The sequence below is a fragment of the Schistocerca cancellata genome, chromosome 1 (assembly GCF_023864275.1).
Source record: "Schistocerca cancellata isolate TAMUIC-IGC-003103 chromosome 1, iqSchCanc2.1, whole genome shotgun sequence".
NCBI classification, from domain to species: Eukaryota; Metazoa; Arthropoda; class Insecta; order Orthoptera; family Acrididae; genus Schistocerca; species Schistocerca cancellata.
The window spans coordinates 742167055-742190077 of record NC_064626.1 but is presented as its reverse complement, the minus strand read 5'-3'; the positions used below and the strand labels follow the sequence as shown (position 1 = coordinate 742190077).

The 23023-nt window shown below is 43.1% G+C and overlaps 1 protein-coding gene and 1 non-coding gene across 13 annotated transcripts in view; one reads left to right on the top strand and one right to left on the bottom strand.

The window, feature by feature from the left end:
* LOC126185655 (C-Jun-amino-terminal kinase-interacting protein 4) overlaps positions 1 to 23023 on the bottom strand; it is a 270109-nt gene that overhangs the window by 31549 nt on the left and 215537 nt on the right. The window contains exon 27 of one of the 12 annotated variants that reach the window (XM_049928155.1): positions 8010 to 8070. The exons of the other annotated variants lie outside the window; for them this stretch is intronic. Within the exon in view, the coding sequence (XP_049784112.1) occupies positions 8010 to 8070 (61 nt within the window). The remainder of the gene's footprint in view (positions 1 to 8009; positions 8071 to 23023) is intronic. 12 annotated transcript variants of the gene reach the window in all.
* On the top strand, positions 12746 to 12820 carry Trnas-uga (transfer RNA serine (anticodon UGA)). Its single transcript has one exon. It is a non-coding gene; the product is annotated as a tRNA-Ser (tRNA).

Genomic DNA, 23023 nt, shown 5'->3' with positions numbered 1-23023 from the left:
GACAACCTTGAAAGGAGGTGCAATGTCAAAACAAGAATTGGTACTTGGAATGTCAGAACACTGTTACAAGAAGTGAAACTAGAAAACCTTGAGAGAGAGAGAGAGAGAGAGAGAGAGAGAGAGAGAGAGAGAGAGAGAGAGAGAGAGAGAGAGATGGAAAAGAATTATATGATCCTGGTAGGAGTTGCTGAGGTAAGATGGGATGGACATGGAGAACTGAATCAGATGAACACGTAATACACTTGGGTCACTCAAAAAGTAATGCCTCATTTTTTTTTTCTCTTCAAGTAGGGTTTGTTAAGGGAAAATTTGAATTTGACGCTATTTCACAAAGTTTCCTCTCCAATCCACTGGAGTAGGAACATTCTACATTAACAGATACCAGTACTGCAGTCACTTGCAAAATGGCCAACATGGACAGACAGCGTTCTGTGACAGAATTCCTGAATGCACAAGGTGGAACGGTCATTACATTCATGATAGACTGAAAACTGTGTGTGGTGATGCAACACTGGATATTAGCACTATTAGATGATGGGTTCATCGCTGTAATGAAGCATTCTTTTGCAACTTGCTGTACACTTTCATAATTATACGTAGGGTGCAACTTAAATATTGGCAAAACTGCTGTGGAGACACAATGCAATGGAATCTACTGTTGACACTGATGTGCGCACAATTGATGGTCTAACGTAACAGTGTCACTATGTTTTCGAAACAGGAACAACGGAGTTGGATCAAGATCGAATGTGCCAGTGGTTGTACAAACGCCAATCCAACGAATGACGTCATTATGAGTCACTGCGAAAGTCGAAAGTATTTCAGAGCACCAGTACGGTGAAAGTTACGGTGAGTCTCGTGTACGACTTTGATGATGCTATCCTAATGCATTATGTCCTCCACGGTAGACCGTCAATGCACAGTATTACTCTTCGTTTTTGGAGCATCACCTGCGACCAGCTTTGAGACAGAAGCGGCGACACTTTCTGCGCATCCCGCCCACCATTTTGCAAGACAATGTGCGGGCACATACGGCACAAGCTAGGGATGCTCTCCACCATATTCCCCAGACTTAAGTCCTTGTGACTTTGATTTGATTCCGAAAATGAAGGAACCACTTCGCGGCATTTGCTTCAGAACTGTCCCAGAGATTCGACAGGCAGTAGACCGCTCCATTTGTACCATTAACAGAATAGGCTCTGCTAATGGTATACTATGCCTTCCACATTGCCGGCAACGGGTTCTACACAATGCTGGTGACTACTTTGAAGAACAGTAACAGGAGCAGACATGTAATTCTTTTGTATCAGTTGCGAATAAATAGTTGCCACTATTTAAGTTCCAACACTCGTACTTTTAATGTCTCCAATGTCAATGCCCCTTTTCCATGTCTGCATGCAACAAGCCTCTGCAAATCTACCTCAGAACAAGGGCAATGGCTCCAGCAATCAGTTGCAACTGAAGGCTTTGGAGTATCAGTAACGCGTGTTATGTCTGGGAAAACTATAATCATGAAACACACAAGATATATATATCTGTGTGTGTGTGTGTGTGTGTGTGTGTGTGTGTGTGTGTGTGAGTACATGTCTACACACACACACACACACACACACACACACACACACACACACACACACACACACACTTGTTCGTGTTGATTAACTCTGATGAAGATCTCCGCCTTTCCATAAACCTGTTTGTTGCTCACAAGCACTTCTATCTGTATTCACATATTATAGCATGATACCCTATACTTTCTACCTACGTTAGCCAGTACGCACTCAAAGTTCCACCTAACTACTGACCAGTTTGCAGCCTGTCAGTCCTAGAAGTTTAGAGATTGTATTAACAAAAAACAGAGGAAACTTAAGTTTGTGATTATAATGCTTCAAGTGTTCTACAGTCAGAAAATTCCTTCTTTGGGATGTTGATCAACTCTCATGTCACATTGGCTTGAATATCGGTTATGCTGTCAAAAGTGTTGACCCTTCATGTGAATTTCTGCCCTCTGTCTTTTTGTGGTAGGTTCATATTTATAGCAACAAGTATTGTCACCTGTGATACCTCTTCCAGAGCAACTGTCAGGTGTGTGGGGGCAATCTTTGCCTACACTTTTCTCTACTTCAAAAAATTCTGGAGAAAGTCCTGAATACTTGATTAAGAGAGGCTGCTACGTTGTGATTTGTGATGCATCAACGTCGATAATCTATGGCCACACATCCAGTACTTAACACTGTCTACTGCCAGCTAACTGGTTGCATGCACATCTGTTGTTTACAGTTGTTAATTCAAGCTGCAACCATAGTCTCTGTGATGATGTCGCTTATATGTCATGAATAAAATCAGTCTCAGAACTTTTTGAATGGACATTGTATGCCAGGTATGTTAAACACCAACAGCCTAGGTGATAATTTCATTGTATCTTCAATGTGTAACCCAGGTTTTATGCCTAAATCTGAAAACCTTAATTTCAATATCTATTAGTCTTTCTACCACAGAATTTTTACACGTAGTTCTGCCAGTCTCAGTTACAAGATTTGCCCAGGAAATAGAAATGAAAGGCAAATAGAAATGAAAGGCAAATAGAAATGAAAGGCAAATAGAAATGAAAGGCAAATAGAAATGAAAGGCAAATAGAAATGAAAGGCAAATAGAAATGAAAGGCAAATAGAAATGAAAGGCAAATAGAAATGAAAGGCAAATAGAAATGAAAGGCAAATAGAAATGAAAGGCAAATAGAAATGAAAGGCAAATAGAAATGAAAGGCAAATAGAAATGAAAGGCAAATAGAAATGAAAGGCAAATAAAAATGAAAGGAAAGTTATTTGTCCACAGATCGCAACACTTCCAATTCCTTCACCCCAAATGACAGGCCATAATTCATCAGTCCTCTGTTGTGAGATTGTGTGTTTCAAAAGTATGCTTAAAATGGTATGATAATTCCAAATTCCACCAAGTGAGATGTCTGTGTTGTAACAAAACAAGTAAACAATTGTCTTGACTCGAATTTGGTGTGGACGAAACTTGCAAAGCTAACACCGTGTTGGGAGGTGATAACAACTGACAGAATGGTAAAACACACACATTTACATGCACCTAAATGTGTACTTTTAATGTGAGACAAAAACTGTTCTCGGATGTCCAAAACAAAAACATCAAAGAATGTTGTCACAGCGAATTTGTTTGTAGCATGATAATGACCATATGCCCATCATTCTCATGGGACACAAGAAGTACTAAAGTCATTTGGATAAGCTAAAAATAAATTTGCTGCACAGCCCACTTTTTGCACTAGGGCTTTCACTTATTGACAGAGCTAAAGGAATACCTGGAACAAACTGCTTCTGCAGATGAAATCAAACACTGGAAAATCCAGTATCGAATAGTGACAATATTATGACCAGGATAGACTGCTGTTCACCATATTGAGGAGACGATGAGTGACAGACACGCGCAACAAAAAGACTGCTAAACAAGAGAGCATTCAGCCAAAACACCTTCTACTAAGGCAGAATGAATGAATAAAAACACACACACACACACACACACACACACACACACACTACACAGCCTTCTGTTCCACCAAAGCACTCACTGTACTTTTCTCTTCTTCTGCCCCTCCTGATCTCCCTGCCACCCAAACCACCTGCCTGCACACAGCAACCCTACAATATCCCCACCATGTCCCTGTATGCTCCCACAAGCACAACTCACACACAAATGACCACTGTCTCTGGTCACCGAGGCTGAACTGCGAGCAACTGCACCTGATGGGAAACTGAACCTCTGGTTGGTGAGCGAAGGCTGGGGTGAGGAGGAGGGATAGTGCGGTAGATGTTGGGGAGGATGTAGTGCTGCATGTGGGGGCATGCAGGGACATGTAGGGGACATGGTAGTTTCTGTGTGCAGTCAGTACATTCGGGAGTGGAGGGAGAGCAAGAGCAAAGAAGGAGAAAAGTACAGGAGGGGTAGAAGAAGAGAAAAAATAAAAGTGGAGATGGGGGGGGGGGGAGAGAGAGAGAGAGAGAGAGAGAGAGAGAGAGAGAGAGAGAGAGAGAGAGACTAGTGAGTGTGTTGGTGGAACAGAAAGCTGTGTAGTGCTGGAGCCGAAGCAGAGAAGGGAATAGATGGGGTAGTGACACTGACTAGCAAAGATTGAGGTCAGGAGAATTACTGGAATGTACGATATATTCCAGGGGGAGTTCCCACCTATGCAATTCGGAGAAGCTAATGTTAATAGGGAGGATCCAGAAGGCAAAGGCTGTGAAGCAGTTATTCAAGAGCGGGGAGGTGGGTGGGGGGTGGGAGAGAGCAGGTGGGTGGGTGGGTGGGACGGGAGAGCGGTGAGGTGAGGCCGGGGGGGGGGGGGGAGCGGTGAGGCGAGGCGGAGGGGGCACAGCCGTGAGGCGAGGCGGGGTGGGGACAACCGTGAGGCGAGGCGGGGTGGGGACAGCCGTGAGGCGGGGCGGGGTGGGGACAGCCGTGAGGCGGGGCGGGGTGGGGACAGCCGTGAGGCGAGGCTGGATGGGGACAGCGGTGAGGCGAGGCGTGGTGCGGTGGGGACAGCGGTGAGGCGAGGCGTGGTGCGGTGGGGACAGCGGTGAGGCGAGGCGCGGTGGGGACAGCGGTGAGGCGAGGCGCGGTGGGGACAGCGGTGAGGCGAGGCGCGGTGGGGACAGCGGTGAGGCGAGGCGCGGTGGGGACAGCGGTGAGGCGAGGCGCGGTGGGGACAGCGGTGAGGCGAGGCGCGGTGGGGACAGCGGTGAGGAGAGGCGCGGTGGGGACAGCGGTGAGGAGAGGCGCGGTGGGGACAGCGGTGAGGAGAGGCGCGGTGGGGACAGCGGTGAGGAGAGGCGCGGTGGGGACAGCGGTGAGGAGAGGCGCGGTGGGGACAGCGGTGAGGCGAGGCGCGGTGGGGACAGCGGTGAGGCGAGGCGCGGTGGGGACAGCGGTGAGGCGAGGCGCGGTGGGGACAGCGGTGAGGCGGGGCGGGGTGGGGACAGCGGTGAGGCGGGGCGGGGTGGGGACAGCGGTGAGGCGAGGCGGGGCGGGGTGGGGACAGCGGTGAGGCGAGGCGGGGCGGGGTGGGGACAGCGGTGAGGCGAGGCGGGGCGGGGTGGGGACAGCGGTGAGGCGAGGCGGGGCGGGGTGGGGACAGCGGTGAGGCGAGGCGGGGCGGGGTGGGGACAGCGGTGAGGCGAGGCGGGGCGGGGTGGGGACAGCGGTGAGGCGAGGCGGGGCGGGGTGGGGACAGCGGTGAGGCGAGGCGGGGCGGGGTGGGGACAGCGGTGAGGCGAGGCGGGGCGGGGTGGGGACAGCGGTGAGGCGAGGCGGGGCGGGGTGGGGACAGCGGTGAGGCGAGGCGGGGCGGGGTGGGGACAGCGGTGAGGCGAGGCGGGGCGGGGTGGGGACAGCGGTGAGGCGAGGCGGGGCGGGGTGGGGACAGCGGTGAGGCGAGGCGGGGCGGGGTGGGGACAGCGGTGAGGCGAGGCGGGGCGGGGTGGGGACAGCGGTGAGGCGAGGCAGGGCGGGGTGGGGACAGCGGTGAGGCGGGGCGGGGTGGGGACAGCGGTGAGGCGGGGCGGGGTGGGGACAGCGGTGAGGCGGGGCGGGGTGGGGACAGCGGTGAGGCGGGGCGGGGTGGGGACAGCGGTGAGGCGGGGCGGGGTGGGGACAGCGGTGAGGTGAGGCGAGGCGGGGCGGGGTGGGGACAGCGGTGAGGTGAGGCGGGGTGGGGACAGCGGTGAGGCGAGGCGGGGTGGGGAGAGCAGTGAGGCGAGGCGGGGTGGGGAGAGCAGTGAGGCGAGGCGGGGTGGGGAGAGCAGTGAGGCGAGGCGGGGTGGGGAGAGCAGTGAGGCGAGGCGGGGTGGGGAGAGCAGTGAGGCGAGGCGGGGTGGGGAGAGCAGTGAGGCGAGGCGGGGTGGGGAGAGCAGTGAGGCGAGGCGGGGTGGGGAGAGCAGTGAGGCGAGGCGGGGTGGGGAGAGCAGTGAGGCGAGGCGGGGTGGGGAGAGCGGTGAGGCGAGGCGGGGTGGGGAGAGCGGTGAGGCGAGGCGGGGTGGGGAGAGCGGTGAGGCGAGGCGGGGTGGGGAGAGCGGTGAGGCGAGGCGGGGTGGGGAGAGCGGGGAGGCTAGGCGGGGTGGGGAGAGCGGGGAGGCTAGGCGGGGTGGGGAGAGCGGGGAGGCTAGGCGGGGTGGGGAGAGCGGGGAGGCTAGGCGGGGTGGGGAGAGCGGGGAGGCTAGGCGGGGTGGGGAGAGCGGGGAGGCTAGGCGGGGTGGGGAGAGCGGGGAGGCTAGGCGGGGTGGGGAGAGTGGGGGAGGTGGGTTGGGAGAGCGGGGGAGGTGGTTCAAATGGCTCTGAGCACTATGGGACTTAACTACTAAGGTCATCAGTCCCCTAGAACTTAGAACTACTTAAACCTAACTAACCTAAGGACATAACACACATCTATGCCCGAAGCAGGATTCGAACCTGCGACCGTAGCGGTCGCGCGGTTCCAGTCTGTAGTGGGGGAGATGGGGGGGGGAGAGCGGGGGAGGAGGGAGAGCGGGGAGGAGGGAGAGCGGGGATGGAGTATGGAAGGAGGGGGGAGGGAGGATGAAGGGGGAGGTGAGGGGTAAGGAGCAGGTTAAGAGGGAGTTGTATTGGATTGGGTCTGGGGATATGAGAAGAAACTAGAGACCCTGTTTACTTTCTGGATTGGTGTCACTATGGCAGCGTTTGTGAGTGGATGAATCTGACAGTCCTTCTACCAGGTAATTCTCGACGTTCCAAACCACACTGGTGGAGTCTTTGTCTGCATGTAAGGTTATAAGGCAGGTGGTGGTGGATTGCAGTTCTTTCTGCACATGTAACGTTTGCTTCCTTGTTGAGGAATTTGTGGAATGAAGGTGACACAAGTTTGAGAAATTTTGGAATGTTAAGAAGGGGTGATTTTGGGGCAGTGTGAGTGGATCACAGTTGGGTGGAGGAGTGAGCTGAGTTCGGCAGGGTTCAACAATGGCTTTGAGTTGAGTGTGGTTGGTACAGTTTGTGGTCAAATAGTGTCTCCACTGTTGGGGCCACAGGAAGGAGAGGAGGCCTATAACAATTCCGCTACAATTGAATTGGTGTATGGGGTGAAAGGTAATGCCTTTGGAAAGACTGATACTTCTGTGGATCAATGCTTCTGAAGGAAAGTTCATGACTATGTTTTGGGTCTGTTTAGATTCTGGATTCTGTGTGGTGTGGGAGGGAATTTCTGAGGGTGTGGTATATGTAGTACATCTGCAAGGCACATTATGTAGTTAATGTATCAGTGGAAAAGGGATTAAGGCAAGATATAATATTTATTCAATTAATTAATAAAAAATGCTTGTACCTATGGCTCACAAGGTTTATAGATACTGGTAGTGATTAAGTGGGAAAGAAACTGAATGCATATTCTAAACATGATAATATAGCACTTGAAAAACATTTCCTGTGCTTTGTATCTTCTTTTTCTGGAGAACTGTCATTAATGCATGAAAGCATTTCATTATCATTTTACCACTCCTCCCCACTACCTCTTTTAAATCTCTCTCTTGTCCCAGAAATTTTCAGTAGAGAGAGGGATGCCCAGCTGCTGAAGTATTTTACTATTTTAACTCCAGAAGCCCTTGCAGTGGTAGTTTAAGTGGTGTGTGTGTGTGTGTGTGTGTGTGTGTGTGTGTGTGCGTGCGCTTAGGCAAAGTAGGCAAGTTAAAGTTTGTTTCTTCTCAACACAATGTTAGTTTTCAGTACTTGTGAAAATTCTCCTTGTGCATGCATTTCAATGCACTTTGGATGAAAAGGCGAAGGACAATTAGAACTCAATTTAGAATAATATTTTATGGAAGACAAGAAAGCATTTATCTATAATAGGAAGAGCATTAACAGCAATCAGAGGGTGTCACTTTAAATTCTATTCTATCCAACACCATATTGTTAATAATGGAAAAGTCCCATAACCAAGTAAGAAAGAAGCTATTAATAAGCTACATCTTGGTGCATACCGAGTGATTTGCCACACAATCAGGTGACTGGCTGCATCCTGAGCCTCTTCCGCATCGTCCACTGAAACGGGCAACCAACAGCCACACACACATTTTCAAATTAATGAAAGGAACTGAAACTTGTTTCATGCAAAAAATAACCACATTAAGCTCCTTTAAAACAGCACCTTTTTCTTTTTTATGTTTTTAATGGTTTTAGTTAACAGACTAAATCTGTTAATTTGTCTTAGGATAATATTTGTCCAAGAGGTAAGGTAATCAGCAAATGAGAATCATGTTAAATTGTTTTATCTTCTAAATTTAAGATATACCATAAGAACAACCACCACATTTAAAGGTTATGTATTACCAGTAGTTTATCACCAACACACAAAAACATCAGTAACATGACAAGCTGTATGCAAGCAGAGCATCAAAGTGTTGTTACATAGCAGTGAGTATGTCTATGTAGGGGTGTGTGTGTGTGTGTGTGTGTGTGTGTGTGTGTGTGTGTGTGTGTGTGTGTGTGTGTTTACAGCTACCTATTTTTGAAGGGCAAGTGAAAGCAAATATAAACCAGATATGAATAAAAAAATAGCAGAGAGCCAGCAAGTCAACAATAACCTGCATTTTTCAGATTACATTACACTAAATCTCAGCTGTTTTCAGAATGACAAATGCTGAGTGGTCAACATTCACAGTGTGAAAGATGGAAATTTAAAGAGACATGATACATCTATGCTAAAATTTAGTGAATGAATAGATAGTATAACAACAACCATAAATGACAAGAAGGGTTTAGAGACACCCAAAAGAATATTACAATGATAACACTGCAGTAGACAAAATGGAAATGTACCTGAAGAACTCTCAAAATAACAGTAGAAGTATGAATCTTGTTCCCTAAGTGAAGGATTGGATCAGTTGGGAAAACAGATTATTCCTGTCTTGTTAAATAACCAAACTTAGGGTAAGTATAAAGACTGGATTGTAATAAAAGTTAATGCTAAATTTTTTGAAAATAGATGCCATAGAATTTGGAATAATATTCAAATGTCATGTAATAACTGTTTTGGCTAATGATAGCACAAGTGCCAGATGGCAAATCATGGTGTCCTACCACAGTGTTCGTGTAAGTGTTTATTATGGGGAGAGTAAAGATGGGTGGTGATTTGAGCTGTTGTCTGGATGTTTGAAGACTAGTCCTCAGATATGAATTGTATATCAATGGCGCAACTGCTACAACTGGCGGTTCATCTGCATTTTTGCCAAGAAACAAGTCTGCCTAACAAAAAGCAAAGAGTTTGCACCATTTACAAACATAATTACTGGACCTCAGAAGACAACTCAAGACAAATTAGATAATTGGTGAATGACACAAACTACCACAAATACATTTTAAATGTTTTATTTTAGTGCCCTAACTGGTTCTGGGTTACCATGTCTATTCTCAAATGGCTAATATTTTCAGTTACATAGTTGTTTTGATGAACAGCATGTCATCTGGCCTACGCCACACAAGCATATTTTAGTATGTTGTGACACTTCATAAGTTTTTCATTAATAAAAACATTTAAGTGCATTTATTTATATATAATGTGAAATAGTTGTGTTCACTTATTTAAGTTCCAGTAGATGGCGATTTGCTTTGTTTTGGTCCATGTTTCCTGCTCGACGTATACATTACTGAATTCCACACAGGCACACATTTTGTAAATTAATTACTGGGGCACACTTCATAATACTCTTAATGTCAGTGTTGAACTTCATACATGTGCTATACACTTTATGTTTTTCTTTACAATTTATGATTAAGCAAAGACAAAAAGATATCATTCATTTTCTATGGACTAAGGATATAAAAAGAGCAAAGACGATGTGTAGGATGTGAAAAATGCAACATATCAATTACAGAAAAATATTTGCATTATAAGATTAAGAGACAAGAGTTTTTTTTAATGTAATTGCCAGTACAAATTTTGGCACAATATTTTAAAGCCAAGTGATTGCATACTATAAATTAGACATATATGTACAGATATTTATACATACATTATACATACATAATTTGATTATCATTACAGATTATAAATTAGTTGCAGAATATGCAGAATTAGAAAGTTGGAGGGGGGATGAAAGCAACACATTTGTTCATCATGATAGTTTATATTTATACAATTTTATACTAGTATCTTAAACAGGTTTTTGTTTGATTTCTCTGAACAGCCCAAGGAAATTATTTAGAAACTGTTTATTGGTTAGCTCCAGCTGCTAATTTAGAATGTATTGGGGTGCAGTGAGAGTGTGAAAATATATTTATAGCTGCTGTAATAGATACATTTTCTTGCCTTTGTTGGTGGTGTGTAATATTTATAATTATTGTTAATGTTAGAAATTGAGTGTCTATGTTGGTCCACGTGACTGGCTATTCCATATTTAAGTTTTTCAGTCTAAAGGCATCCATATGTTGACGATATCTTATACTGAAGCTTCTGCTGGTCTATCCAAGACAAAAGCTGGGACAATTGTCACAAATAATCTTGAAATTCCTGATTTTTCTAGGCCTATGCTGGTGGTTTTGGTCCTGTGGATAATTTTATCTTGCACAGTGTTATTGGTGTGGAAACTTATTGGAACTCCTATCCTTCAGAAAAGATTGGCAGTTTGGTATGAGATTGTGTGCAGGAAGGGAATGTAGACAAATAGTTCTTTTTCTGCTGCTGGTTGTGAATTTACTGCAGTCTACTTACTGTCTTCAATTTTATTGTAGAGGTGGTCAATTATTTGTGGTTTATAGCCATTATTTTTCACTACAGTGTTGATAATATTGATTTCTTTGTCCTTGGAAGATAAACTGGAGGGAATATTGTGTGTCTGATTTAATAAGGATCTAAAAGAAGCCATTTTGTGTTGTGCAGCTTTGCATGAAGAATTTTTTATAATTACATCTGTGATGGTGGGTTTTCTATGAATTTCAAAGGCATCGTTTTTTGTTTTTTTTTCAAGTTTTTTATTCTCAAATCAAGAAAACTGATACCCTCTAGTGTCTCACGTTCAACAGTGAAGTTGATATTGGGGTGCATGTTACTCATGGCATTTGAAAATGATTATATTTCATATACTGTACCATTGAACAAGGTGACTGTGTCATCAACGTATCTTTTGCAGTAAATCAGTTTGTCTTTTTAATGGGTACTGACCTTAAAAAATTTCTTTTCCAAATTGTTAATGTAAATATCAGCTAAGATTTTCATGTTGAATGAGAAGTAGTTACAAAATGCAATTAATTCTAGTAACTCTAAAACTTTGTACATCACTGCCTTCATGGACAGGTACATTTGCCTACAGGTTCACAATGTCCAGGGATGCAAACCTGGAATTGTTTGGTATGTGCAGATCATTTATATCATTAACAAACTGTAGGGGATTTCTGATAGAGAAGTTGCAAAGGAAATCATTAACCTTCTTAGAGATGTAATATACAGGACTGTTCCTTGAATTAACAGTGGGCCGTATGAGGCAATGAGATTTATTAATCTTTGCCTGAGATCTTAGTTCAGGAGATATGGTATTCATGACTAAGCTATGTTAAACATCAGCACCTGATAAAAGGTGTTTCCTACACTGAGCCTGATATTGAGGTGTGGGTCAGTCTTCAGTTCTTTTATGTTGTTTTGAAGAAAGAACTGTAAGGCTTTGTTGATGTAATCTTCTTCATATAGAACTACTGCATTGTTACTTGTATCTTCCTTACAACAAGGGTTTTGTCATCTGTAAGTTTTTTTATTAATGATAGTGAGTATTTCTGAATCAGTTTCACCAGATTTGTGAGTTGATTGTAAATTTTTTTGTCATAATTTGTTTGGTTTTTGAACTTCAACTAATTCTCTGATGTTTTTGTCATTAAGTTTTGGTGCAACATTATGTCTGACACCTTAATTTAGTAAAACAAGTTCAGCTTCATCGAGTAAAATTTTCATGGAACTTCCTGGCAGATTAAAATGGTGTGCTGGACCGAGACTCGAACTCGGGACCTATGCCTTTCGCGGGAAAGTGCTCTACCAACTGAGCTACCCAAGCATGACTCACGCCCCGTCCTCACAGCTTTACTTCTGCCAGTATCTCGTCTCCTACCTTCCAAACTTTACAGAAGCTCTCCTGCGAACCTTGCAGAACTAGTAATCCTGAAATAAAGGATATTGCGGAGACATGGCTTAGCCACAGCCTGGGGGATGTTTCCAGAATGAGATTTTCACTCTGCAGTGGAGTGTGCACTGATATGAAACTTCCTGGCAGATTAAAACTGTGTGGCGGACCGAGACTCGAACTCGGGACCTTTGCCTTTTGCGGGCAAGTGCTCTACCAACTGAGCTACCCAAGCACGACTCACGCCCTGTCCTCACAGCTTTACTTCTGCCAGTATCTCATCTCCTACCTTCCAAACTTTACAAAAGCTCTCCTGAAAGAAAGGATATTGCGGAGACATGGCTTAGCCACAGCCTGGGGGATGTTTCCAGAATGAGATTTTCACTCTGCAGTGGAGTGTGCACTGATATGAAACTTCCTGGCAGATTAAAACAGTGTGCCAGACCGAGACTCTAACTCGGAACCTTTGCCTTTCGCGGGGCAAGTGCTCTACCAACTGAGCTTTCAGGAGTGCTAGTTCTGCAAGGTTCGCAGGAGAGCTTCTGTAAAGTTTGGAAGGTAGGAGACAAGATACTGGCAGAAGTAAAGCTGTGAGGACAGGGCGTGAGTCATGCTTGGGTAGCTCAGTTGGTAGAGCACTTGCCCGTGAAAGGCAAAGGTCCCGAGTTCGAGTCTCGGTCCAGCACACAGTTTTAATCTGCCAAGAAGTTTCATATCAGCACACACTCCGCTGCAGAGTGAGAATCTCACTCTGGAATGTTCATGGAGTTTACTACTCTATGATAAAATTCAAATACTGCGATGTTGGGAGTGACTGTAGGGTAACACGTTCATTTTGAAGTAAGTGACTGAATTTTCTTTTTATGTCTCATGGAGATACTTAGCTGTTTTTTGTTTATCTCTCTATGAATATTATCTGAGATGTGCATTTAGTCTGTAAGATGTATCTGATTACTGAGTTCAAAATGCAGTTTATGTATTTGTCTGTTTAGTACATCTTTTTCCTTGTGGAGGTATCTAATTTCAGTTTTTAACCATGTTATTTTGTACTTACCGTAGATTTGGCAATCTGTGCGTATTTACTCTGGCTCTCAATGTGGGGTTACATTAGAAGCTAGAAAGGTCTTAATCAACTTTATAGTTCCAGTATTGTCATGATCTTCTCTATGCAGTTTATTCATTTAAAAACAGTTCTACTACCTAGGCAGCAAAATAACCAGTAATGGCCAGAGCAAGTATGACATCAAAAGCAGATTAGCACTGGCAAAGAGAGCATCCCTGGCTAAGGGAAATCTACTAGTATCAAACATAGGCCTCACTTTGAGGAAGAAATTTCTTAGAATGTATATTTGGAGCACAGCATTGTATAGGAGTGAAACATGGAACAGAAGAGAATCGAAGCATTTGAGATGTGGTGCTACAGACAAATGCTGAAAATTAAATGGACTGACGAGGTAAAGAATGACGAGATTCTGCGTAGGAGCAGAGAGAAAAGGAATACTTGGAAAACACTTACAAGAAGAATGGATAGGATTATAGGACATTTGTTAAGACATCAGGGAATGTTTTCTATGGTACTAGAGGGAGCTGTAGAAGGCAAAACCTGTAGAGGAATACAGAGGTCGGAATACATCCAGCAAATAATTGAGGGCATAGGTTTCAAGTGCTGCTGTCAGATGAAGAGGTTGGTGCATGGGAGGAATCCGGGGTGGGCCACATCAAACCAGTCAGTAGACTGATGACTATAAAAGAATTATACACCACAAATAATTGACCACCTATACAATAAAACTGAAGACATTAAATCACTAGCAGCAGAGAAAGAACTGTTTGCAGAAATATCAGGAATTTACATGATTATTTGTGACAATTGCCCTAGCTTTAATCTCGGACAGTCCAGCAGAAGCTTCAGTATAAGATATCGCGAACACATGGATGCCTTTACACTAAGAAATTTAAATAAATATGGACACTAAGTTTCTAACATTAACAGTAAAAATAGATATTACACACCACCAACAAAGGCAAGAAAATGGACCTATTACAGCAACTATAAATATATTTTCACACGCTCATTTCGCCCCAATACATACTAAGTTAGCAGCTGGAGCTAGCCAATAAACAATTTCTAAATAATTTCCTTGGGATGTTAAAAGAAATCAAACAAAAACTGGACCCCTAATGGCCAAAACACTGTGGGAAAAAGAACCTATTTAAGATGTCAGTATAAAATTTTATATTTGTAAACTATCACAATGAACAAACGTGTTGCTCTCATCTCCCCTTCAACTTTCTAATTCTGCATGTTCTGCAACTAATTTATAATCTGTAATGATAATCAAATGTCTGTATATATAAATGTTTGTACATATATGTCTAATTTATAGTATGCAACAAGTTGACTTTAAAGTGTTTTGCCAAAATTTGTGCTGACAGTTACATAAAAAACACACACTAAAAACAATTTGTCTTATTGTCTCTTAATCGTAGAATGCAAATATTTTTCTATTATTGACATTTTGCACATCTCACATCATCATCTTTGCTCTTATTTACATTCTTAGTCCATAGAAAATGAATGATATTTTTTTTTTATCTTTGCTTAATGATAACTTCTGCATTGTAAAGAAAAACATGAAGTGTGTAGCACATGTGTGAAGTTGAACACTGGTGTTAGGAGTATTATGCAGTGTGCCACAGTAATTTATTTACAAAATGTGTGCTATGTGGAATTCAACAACATATACATCGACCTGGTAAATGACATGGATCAAAACAAAACAAATCACTATCTACTGGAACTTACATAAGTGAACACAACTATTTCACATTGCATCTAAATAAATGCAAGCACTTAAATGTGCTTTTATTAATGAAAAACTTATGAAGTGGTACAAAATACTCAAATATACTTGTGCGGTGTGGGCCAGACGACATGCTTTTCATCAAAACAACTATGTAACTGAAATCTGAAAATGGGCATGGTAGCCCAAAACCAGTTATGGCATTAAAATAAAACATGGAAGAAGTATTTCTGTCTGGTTGCATCATTCACCAACTATCATTAACAGCTGCACAGTTCACAAGATCCAACATGGATAAATCATCATTAAACTAGATAAATCAGCATATCATTTATTGCTTTCGACAGTAAAAAACTAAAAAAAAAAGTGTGTCGGCTGTTGTCATTATCACTTTATTCACCACTTTATTTTATCTTCATTCAATCCATCATGCTATCTTACCACTATGTTAGTCTTTATTTGAATCATACTGATTACATTTATGTAACAATGAAAATAACCAATATTGATTGATAATATAATGTAAATGAATAGATGAAAAATCTACTCACCAAGCGGCAGCAGGGGTACACACACACACACACACACACACACACACACACACACACACACAAATTGACTTTTACAAGCTTTCAGAACCAATGGTTTCTTCTTCTTCTGGCAGAAGAGTTGAAGGGGAAGGAAGAGGGGTGAATGAAAAGGACTGGAGAGGTTTAGAGAAAGGGGGTACAGTTCAGAAAAGTCTCCCAGAACCCTGGGTCAGGAGAGACTTATCGGATGGGATGAGAAGACTGATTGTTGAGGACTGTACCAGATCCTGTATTGCTGATCCCTCCAAGAAACAACTTCAGAGCATATCACTTGTCACCCAGTATTATCCTGGCCTTTAATGTATTAATCAACTACTTCGCCAAGGCCATGACTTCCTAAAATCGTGCCCTGAAATGAGATCCATCTTGTCTGAGATTTTGCCCACCACACCTAGAATAGCTTTTCATCATCCTCCCAATCTCCACAATACCCTTGTCAAACACTATGCTCCTTCTGTACCCATCTCCCTACCTTATGGCTCCTCTCCCTGCGACAGTCCCCACTGCAAGACTTGCCATAAGCACCCTCCTACCACTGCCAGTTCCAATATACTATCAAAGGGAGAGCCACCGGTGAAACAACACGTCAAATACCAGCTGTTATGTAAACAATGTTGAGCCTTTTACATCGGCATGACTGTCAGCCAGTTATCAGTCATTATGTATGGGCATAGGCAGACAGTGTATACAGCCAACACACAATATCCGGTTGCAGAGCATGTGGTAGAACGTGACAGTCGTGACCTCAGCGCATGTTTCACCACACGCATCATCTGGATTCTTCCCCCCTACACCAGTTTCTGAGAACTCCGCAGGTGGGATCTAGCACTACAACATGTCCCCAGTTCTCGTCACCCACCTGTCCTTAATTTATATTAATATCTTCCCTCTCAGGATTTCTTCACAGTAACCGCTCCTTTCTTCAATCCACAATAGTTTTCTGAAACAATGGAAAATCCAGGATTTCCCACTGCTGCTCACAGTGTGGTTTCAGTTGCCTGACACTGCAGTCGTGTTTGTGAGTTGCATTTGCGTTAGCGTGTGTGTGTGTGTGTGGGGGGGGGGTCTATTGTTGACGAAGGCCTTAATGGCCAATACTTTATTGGTGACAGTCTTTTTTGTTGTGCCTATCTGCAACTCAGCATCTCTGCTATATGGTGAATGGCAACTTTCCTATTGTACATTTTAGTTTTCTATATCTTTCATTTTCTGACTTGTCTGTTTTTTGCCCTCCCCCTCCCATGTCTGTTACATACCATGCATTCAGCTTTTCACTCTTATTAACTCATGCACGGTGCTTTAGTAGTAATCTCTGTCTTGCATATTACCCTATCTTCCACCTTTAAGCACTCAGGTTTCCAAAAATCCGTCCAGTGCAGTCTCCAACAAACAGCCTTTCCTTCTCGTCCTGCTCGGTAAGTCTCCCCTGTCCCAGGGTTCTGGGTGACTTTTCTGAACTGTACCCCTTCCCCTAAACCTCTCCAGTCCTTTTTGTTCACCTATCTTCCTTCTCGTTCAACACTTCTGCCAAGAGAAGGAGCCATCGGCTCCCAAAGCTTGTAAAAAGTCAAACCCTTTTGTGTATGTGTTCCCCTCATTATATTTATGGTCATGTTTGAAAAAAGATTATTCTACAAACAAATGAAACTAGGTCCCTAGCTGTTTCATATTAAGTATCACCGAAATAGAAACAAATCCTTGACAGTAATGATTTACAGTACTACGCATCTTAGATAAAAATATTTCTTTTGATAATGTAATCTGTGTCTGTCGTATGTGAGCATATGTTTTATCTTGTTTATGTCAATTAGGTGGTGGTGGTGGTGGTGGTGGTGGTGACAATTACTACTACTACTACATGGGTAAACGGGCTCAACTACATGGTTATTAGTCCCTCAATCCTCTATTTATTTCCGAAGAAGTACGTACGAGCCTTTTTCCCCTCTCTTTGCTTAATAGTTATAAAACTACCATTTTTTTACTAGGCACATTAATGGGTAACTAATCTATTAAAATACAATTGTCAAAATCACTGCATAAGTTAAAATGGCAAACTAGTATATATAGTTCATATCATATGTTCACTGATAGAAACAGACATATTTTGTTGTCCATGGAGGGCTCAGGTGCGAAGAATGGATTGGGTGGCACCTCGCTGCTATACTGGTGGTGAATGGCCCACCGTCCCACCATTGCCTTCTAAGCCAACACATTATGGTGCTTCCTTTAAATTTTGTTGTAATATCCTCTCATTCACATGAAATGTAGCACAAGGCTTACACGTATTCACCATCCACTGGAATCTCTGATAGATTCTCTCTTAAGTCCACTAGACACAGCAGGTCTTGGGAAGCTGTACAATGTAGCGAATTGTTAATGTTTCTTCACAGATCTACTGTGGGAATTACTCATGTCATAACAGAAATTCGTAAGTTATACTGGTATGTCCTATTCAGAGATGGCATAAGGCAATACCTTCTTCTCTTGAGCTTCATAGCAAAGTCTACGAGACCTTGGTGGTACATCTGATGGTCCATAGTTAATTGGTTTGTGTACCATCTTGCCATTTGTCATCCAATTTTTTCAGAACGTGACATCAAATGTGCATCATTAAGCCAGCACTTAAAAACTAAACTCCGCTTGAATAGGCAATGAAGGCCCAACAGTACCGATCAGCCATCGTGTCATCCTCAGCCCACAAGCACCATCGGATTGCGATAAGAAGGGGTATGTGGTCAGCACTCCGCTCTCCCGGCCATATGTCAGTTTACGAGACTGGAGCTGCTACTTCTCAATCAAGTAGCTCCTCAGTTTGCCTCAGAAGTGCTGAATGGACCCAGCTTGCCAACAGTGCTCGGCAGACTGGAAGGTCATCCACTGAAGTACCAGCCCAGCCCAACAGCTCTAACATTGATGATCCGATGGGAATCGGTGTTACCATTGTGGCAATGCCATTGGCTTAAGTCAGCACTTTGTACCTAATTTAAGTGTTTCCATCCCTGTTGCTTCATTGGCTAGTCTGTAAGCCAGTTCATTATCTGGAATGTTGACATGACTGGGAGGCCACAGAAAAACAATGGATAGCCCTGTACTGCAGATGGGATACAATTGGTCATGGATGGCAGATACCAATGGATATTCAGATTGCACTGGATTACTGAATACAATGTCCAGTGATAAAAACTTGGAGATATATTGTGTTTGGTATTGCGCCAGGTGCTGATTCATAAACAATGTTTTCATAGTCCAAATGTGGGAAAACGAGGACTTAATAAATGTTAATAAAAGTGATTCACACCCATGGAACCATTACCAAGGAAACATACAGAATTAAGTTTCTTCAAACAGGAATTCTTGAGTTGTCATATATGTGGTAACCATGTTAAGTTTATTATCAAAGGAAATCCTAGAAATCAGAACAGGACACTACTTTCATTAGCTGGGTTTTGAGGTATCGTCCTGGATGAGAACTGGAAGACTGTTGTAAAAAGTGCATGATGCGTGGTTTAGTTGGTGAGAAATGGTATCCACAGTTTTGCTTACAGGGCTATTACAAACGATTGAAGCGATTTCATAAATTCACTGTAGCTCCATTCACTGACATATGGTCACTACAGATACGTAGAAAAACTCAAAGTTTTGTTCGGCTGAAGCCGCACTTCAGGTTTCTGCCGCCAGAGTGCTCGAGAGCGCAGTGAGACAAATTGGCGACAGGAGCCGAGAAAGCGTATGTCGTGCTTGAAATGCACTCACATCAGACAGTCATCACAATGCAACGACACTTCAGGATGAAGTTCAACAAAGATCCACCAACTGCTAACTCCATTCGGCGATGGTATGCTCAGTTTAAAGCTTCTGGATGCCGCTGTAAGGGGAAATCAACGGGTCGGCCTGCAGTGAGCGAAGAACCGGTTGAATGCGTGCGGGCAAGTTTCACGCGTGGCTCATGCCACAACTGGAGACCGACAGCGCCGACTTCATCTTTCAACAGGATGGTGCTCCACCGCACTTCCATCATGATGTTCGGCATTTCTTAAACAGGAGATTGGAAAACCGATGGATGTGAAAGATTCAGTGTTTAAACCTCCTCTACCAAGAAACGTACCAGAACTGCGAGCTCGCATCAACGATGCTTTCGAACTCATTGATGGGGACATGCTGCGCCGAGTGTGGGAGGAACTTGATTATCAGCTTGATGTCTGCCGAATCACTAAATGGGCACATATCGAACATTTGTGAATGCCTAAAAAAACTTTTTGAGTTTTTGTATGTGTGTGTGCAAAGCATTGTGAAAATATCTCAAATAATAAAGTTATTGTAGAGCTGTGAAATCGCTTCAATCATTTGTAATAACCCTGTACATTTTTGTGGCTTCTGTACAGCCATCTGTAGTTTGCATTCTGCTCCACATAATGATATAGAACCATAACATAAACAATGGTCATCAACACACAATACTGTTGTGACTTAAGTCCCATCTCCCACAATGTCTACTATGACAAGGTGACAAGAATTTCAAGAGATGGGGGGGGGGGGGGGGGAGAAAAATAAAAAAAAGTGATGCAGCCATTTTTTACATCTTACGTAAAAAAGAAATACATCAATCATATGTCAGTGGTGCACAAAGGCCTCTCTAATCACAGACTCCCACACTATGAGATAATCAGTGGTAGTTCCAAGTTATTTGTTATCCACACTCGAATCAGGAGAGAGCATTTCTTGATTTCCAAAACCAAAGAAGTCGCACATTAACCATCCTTTCAAACAGTTTCCCCAGGTTACTTGTTAGGTTGACCAACCTGTAGCTATTTCTACTTTCTAGGTCTTGTCCTGGTTAGATTACGGCTGCAGACTCTCAAATCTGATGCAGAATATAAGCCCAATCCAAATCAATGCTGAAATTTGTTGGGGCTTCCGAATTTATTGGGCCAAGGATCAAGGTCTGAGAACAATCTCTTTATTAGTTACCCTCTACAAGTTGTTCTATTGCTTCCCCATATGTGATTATGGACATTAGGTTAGTGTTCAGAGGTATCCGTTCACTGAAGGTGTTTTATCTGACTAACGTGCAAACACATCTGAATGATCATTCATGTTCATTCTAATGTACCTTATAACCTCTACAAGTAGGAAGATTGTCTTCTAAAATCTTGATTCTTATATTGCTGTACACATTGTGAGACAGTTTGTGATAACAGTCAAATTTCTCCCAGATGGCAGTAGCAGCTACTGCAATTCCATTATAAAAGCAATGACAAGGTGAATGTGTGGTCAGTGAAGATGAGGGTGAGATAGTTGATCTGCAGAGTTTACTAGTGCCTCCTGGGTCTTTGACGTAGTGTTCATAGATTCTTCTGCTGTCATCGCAAGTTATGATTCCATCAAAACTAACAAATTAATTGTTTTGTTCTTTTCTTATCTTTTACCCTCCTCCTGCCTTTGTGCTTTTTTCCTTGATGTAATCTTTCTGGTTGTAGGCCTGGGTATAAAGAAAATTGGACATTTCTTCAGTCTGACGTCTTAGTCTCTTTTAACAATGACAGTGGGTCTTCCTCTGTTGCACTGTCAGATAGACATGAAGCTGTTTCTGCTGGGAGACTGCTCCTCCTTCATGATGGGTGAAAATGTCTCTTGCACACAATTTTTCATTTGGGGTGCATGTTCTTGTTGTATAGCAGGTGGTGGACTTTGTTTTTGAAAAATTTGAGGTAGATGATTTGACAGCAGCAACTTTTGCATAATTTGTCAGCATGTTGGCTGGACGATACATTCATATCTTTTCCTTGCCTCATTATATGACAGGCAATCTATTGTTTTATATACTTGCATTTTTTTTCTTTTTTAAATACTGGGCCAACTAATGCATGTGGTGAATGGTGTTCCATGTAATTTACACATGAAGGCGGTTGTTCGCAAGGGCAACCTCCCTGAACTTATCTTACAGTTTCCACAATTTGGGTCTTCTGTGTGGTGGGATAACATGTATCCAAAACACGAGCATTGAAAACATCTCATAGGTGGTGGGGCATAAGTTTTCATGTCACATCTCACACCTACACACCCTAAATTTTTCTGAAAGGATGTTTCCTTCAAAAGCTAAGATAAAGCATCTGTGTCAATTCAGTTTTCTTTTGGACCATCTTGTACCAGTTGGATAAAATGTACCCATCAGCATGTAAGATTAGTTTGTAGCTCCCTGCCTGTATGAAGTGCAAGGTCTCTTTGAAAACTAACTCCTTGTACCATATTCAAAGTTTTATGAGGAGTAACAGTCAGTGGCATGTCACCTAGTCTTTCACAAGTCTGAATTGTATGAGATTGTGCAACAAAGGAGGCTTTAATCAATTCACAATTTTTCTCAAAATTTATCTTCTACTTGTTCTATGAAAAGTAAAGGCTTTCTCACGTAAAAGTATCTCCATCTGCTCTAGTACACACTATGTACAGTGTAAATTGTTTTGTTCCCAATTTTCTGGCTTGTCCTTCCCATAGTAGCCAGAGTACAGAAAGCAGTTTTACTGTAACTGTCCCCATTGAAATATCTATACCTATCTGCTGTGAAAGCTGATCAGTACAGCCATTATGTTGGTTTAGTTTTGTGTGTTTCAATACGCAAAATGTCCATCCCGATGCCACCTACCCTGATTAAGCGCTCTCCCCATGGGTGCCACCCATGCACAGTAAAGGCCATCTGGCAACATGGCAATTGGTGGGCGTCCTTGTGCCCCAAGATAATCATCTACTCCATGGCATACACTGGGAGTTAGTAGCTCAGGCATCAGAAGTGTGACTACTATGTTTCCAGGAGGATCTACTGAAAGGGTACAAAATTACTCTCCACCATGTTGGCTTGGCTACTGCATTGGTTTTTAAAGGCATATTTAAGTCTACAAGGTTATTGTGCGTAGAGGATCTTTTATGTCATAGGCAGTTGCCACTATTTCAGGTGTCCATTCACACTATGTCCACATTACATGAAAAATTTTGGAAAAAAATGAGGTCAAGGTGGAAAGGGAACCAAAAATTATTTCAGGCCAAAAATCTGAGTTAAAGTAAATGGATAAAGGTGTAAATGAAAGAACTTAGAACCCAGAGACATAGCTAGGTGAAAATTAAAAACTGCCACCATGGATTAGAGAGTAAGAGAAGTAAAAACAGTCGGGGGATGGCAGACAGCATCATAATTGCAATAGCTTGGGGCTGTGATCACCACGCATTTACTTACGAAAGAGTGGTGATCCCCTTGAAAGGACAGTTTTATGTTGGAACAATCATATCATTCATAAATATCAGCATAAAAATGAATGTATTTCCCATTGAAACTCTTTACTATCCACTTTATTCCATTACTAAAACATACAATGGTCAAGCCATTTGCTGCTCCTGCTTTCAATACACAGACTGGTTTGATGCAGCTCTCCACATTATCGTGTGAAAGCTGCTTCATCTCTGTAAAATACTGCAACCCACATTCTCTTTAACCCGTTTACTACAG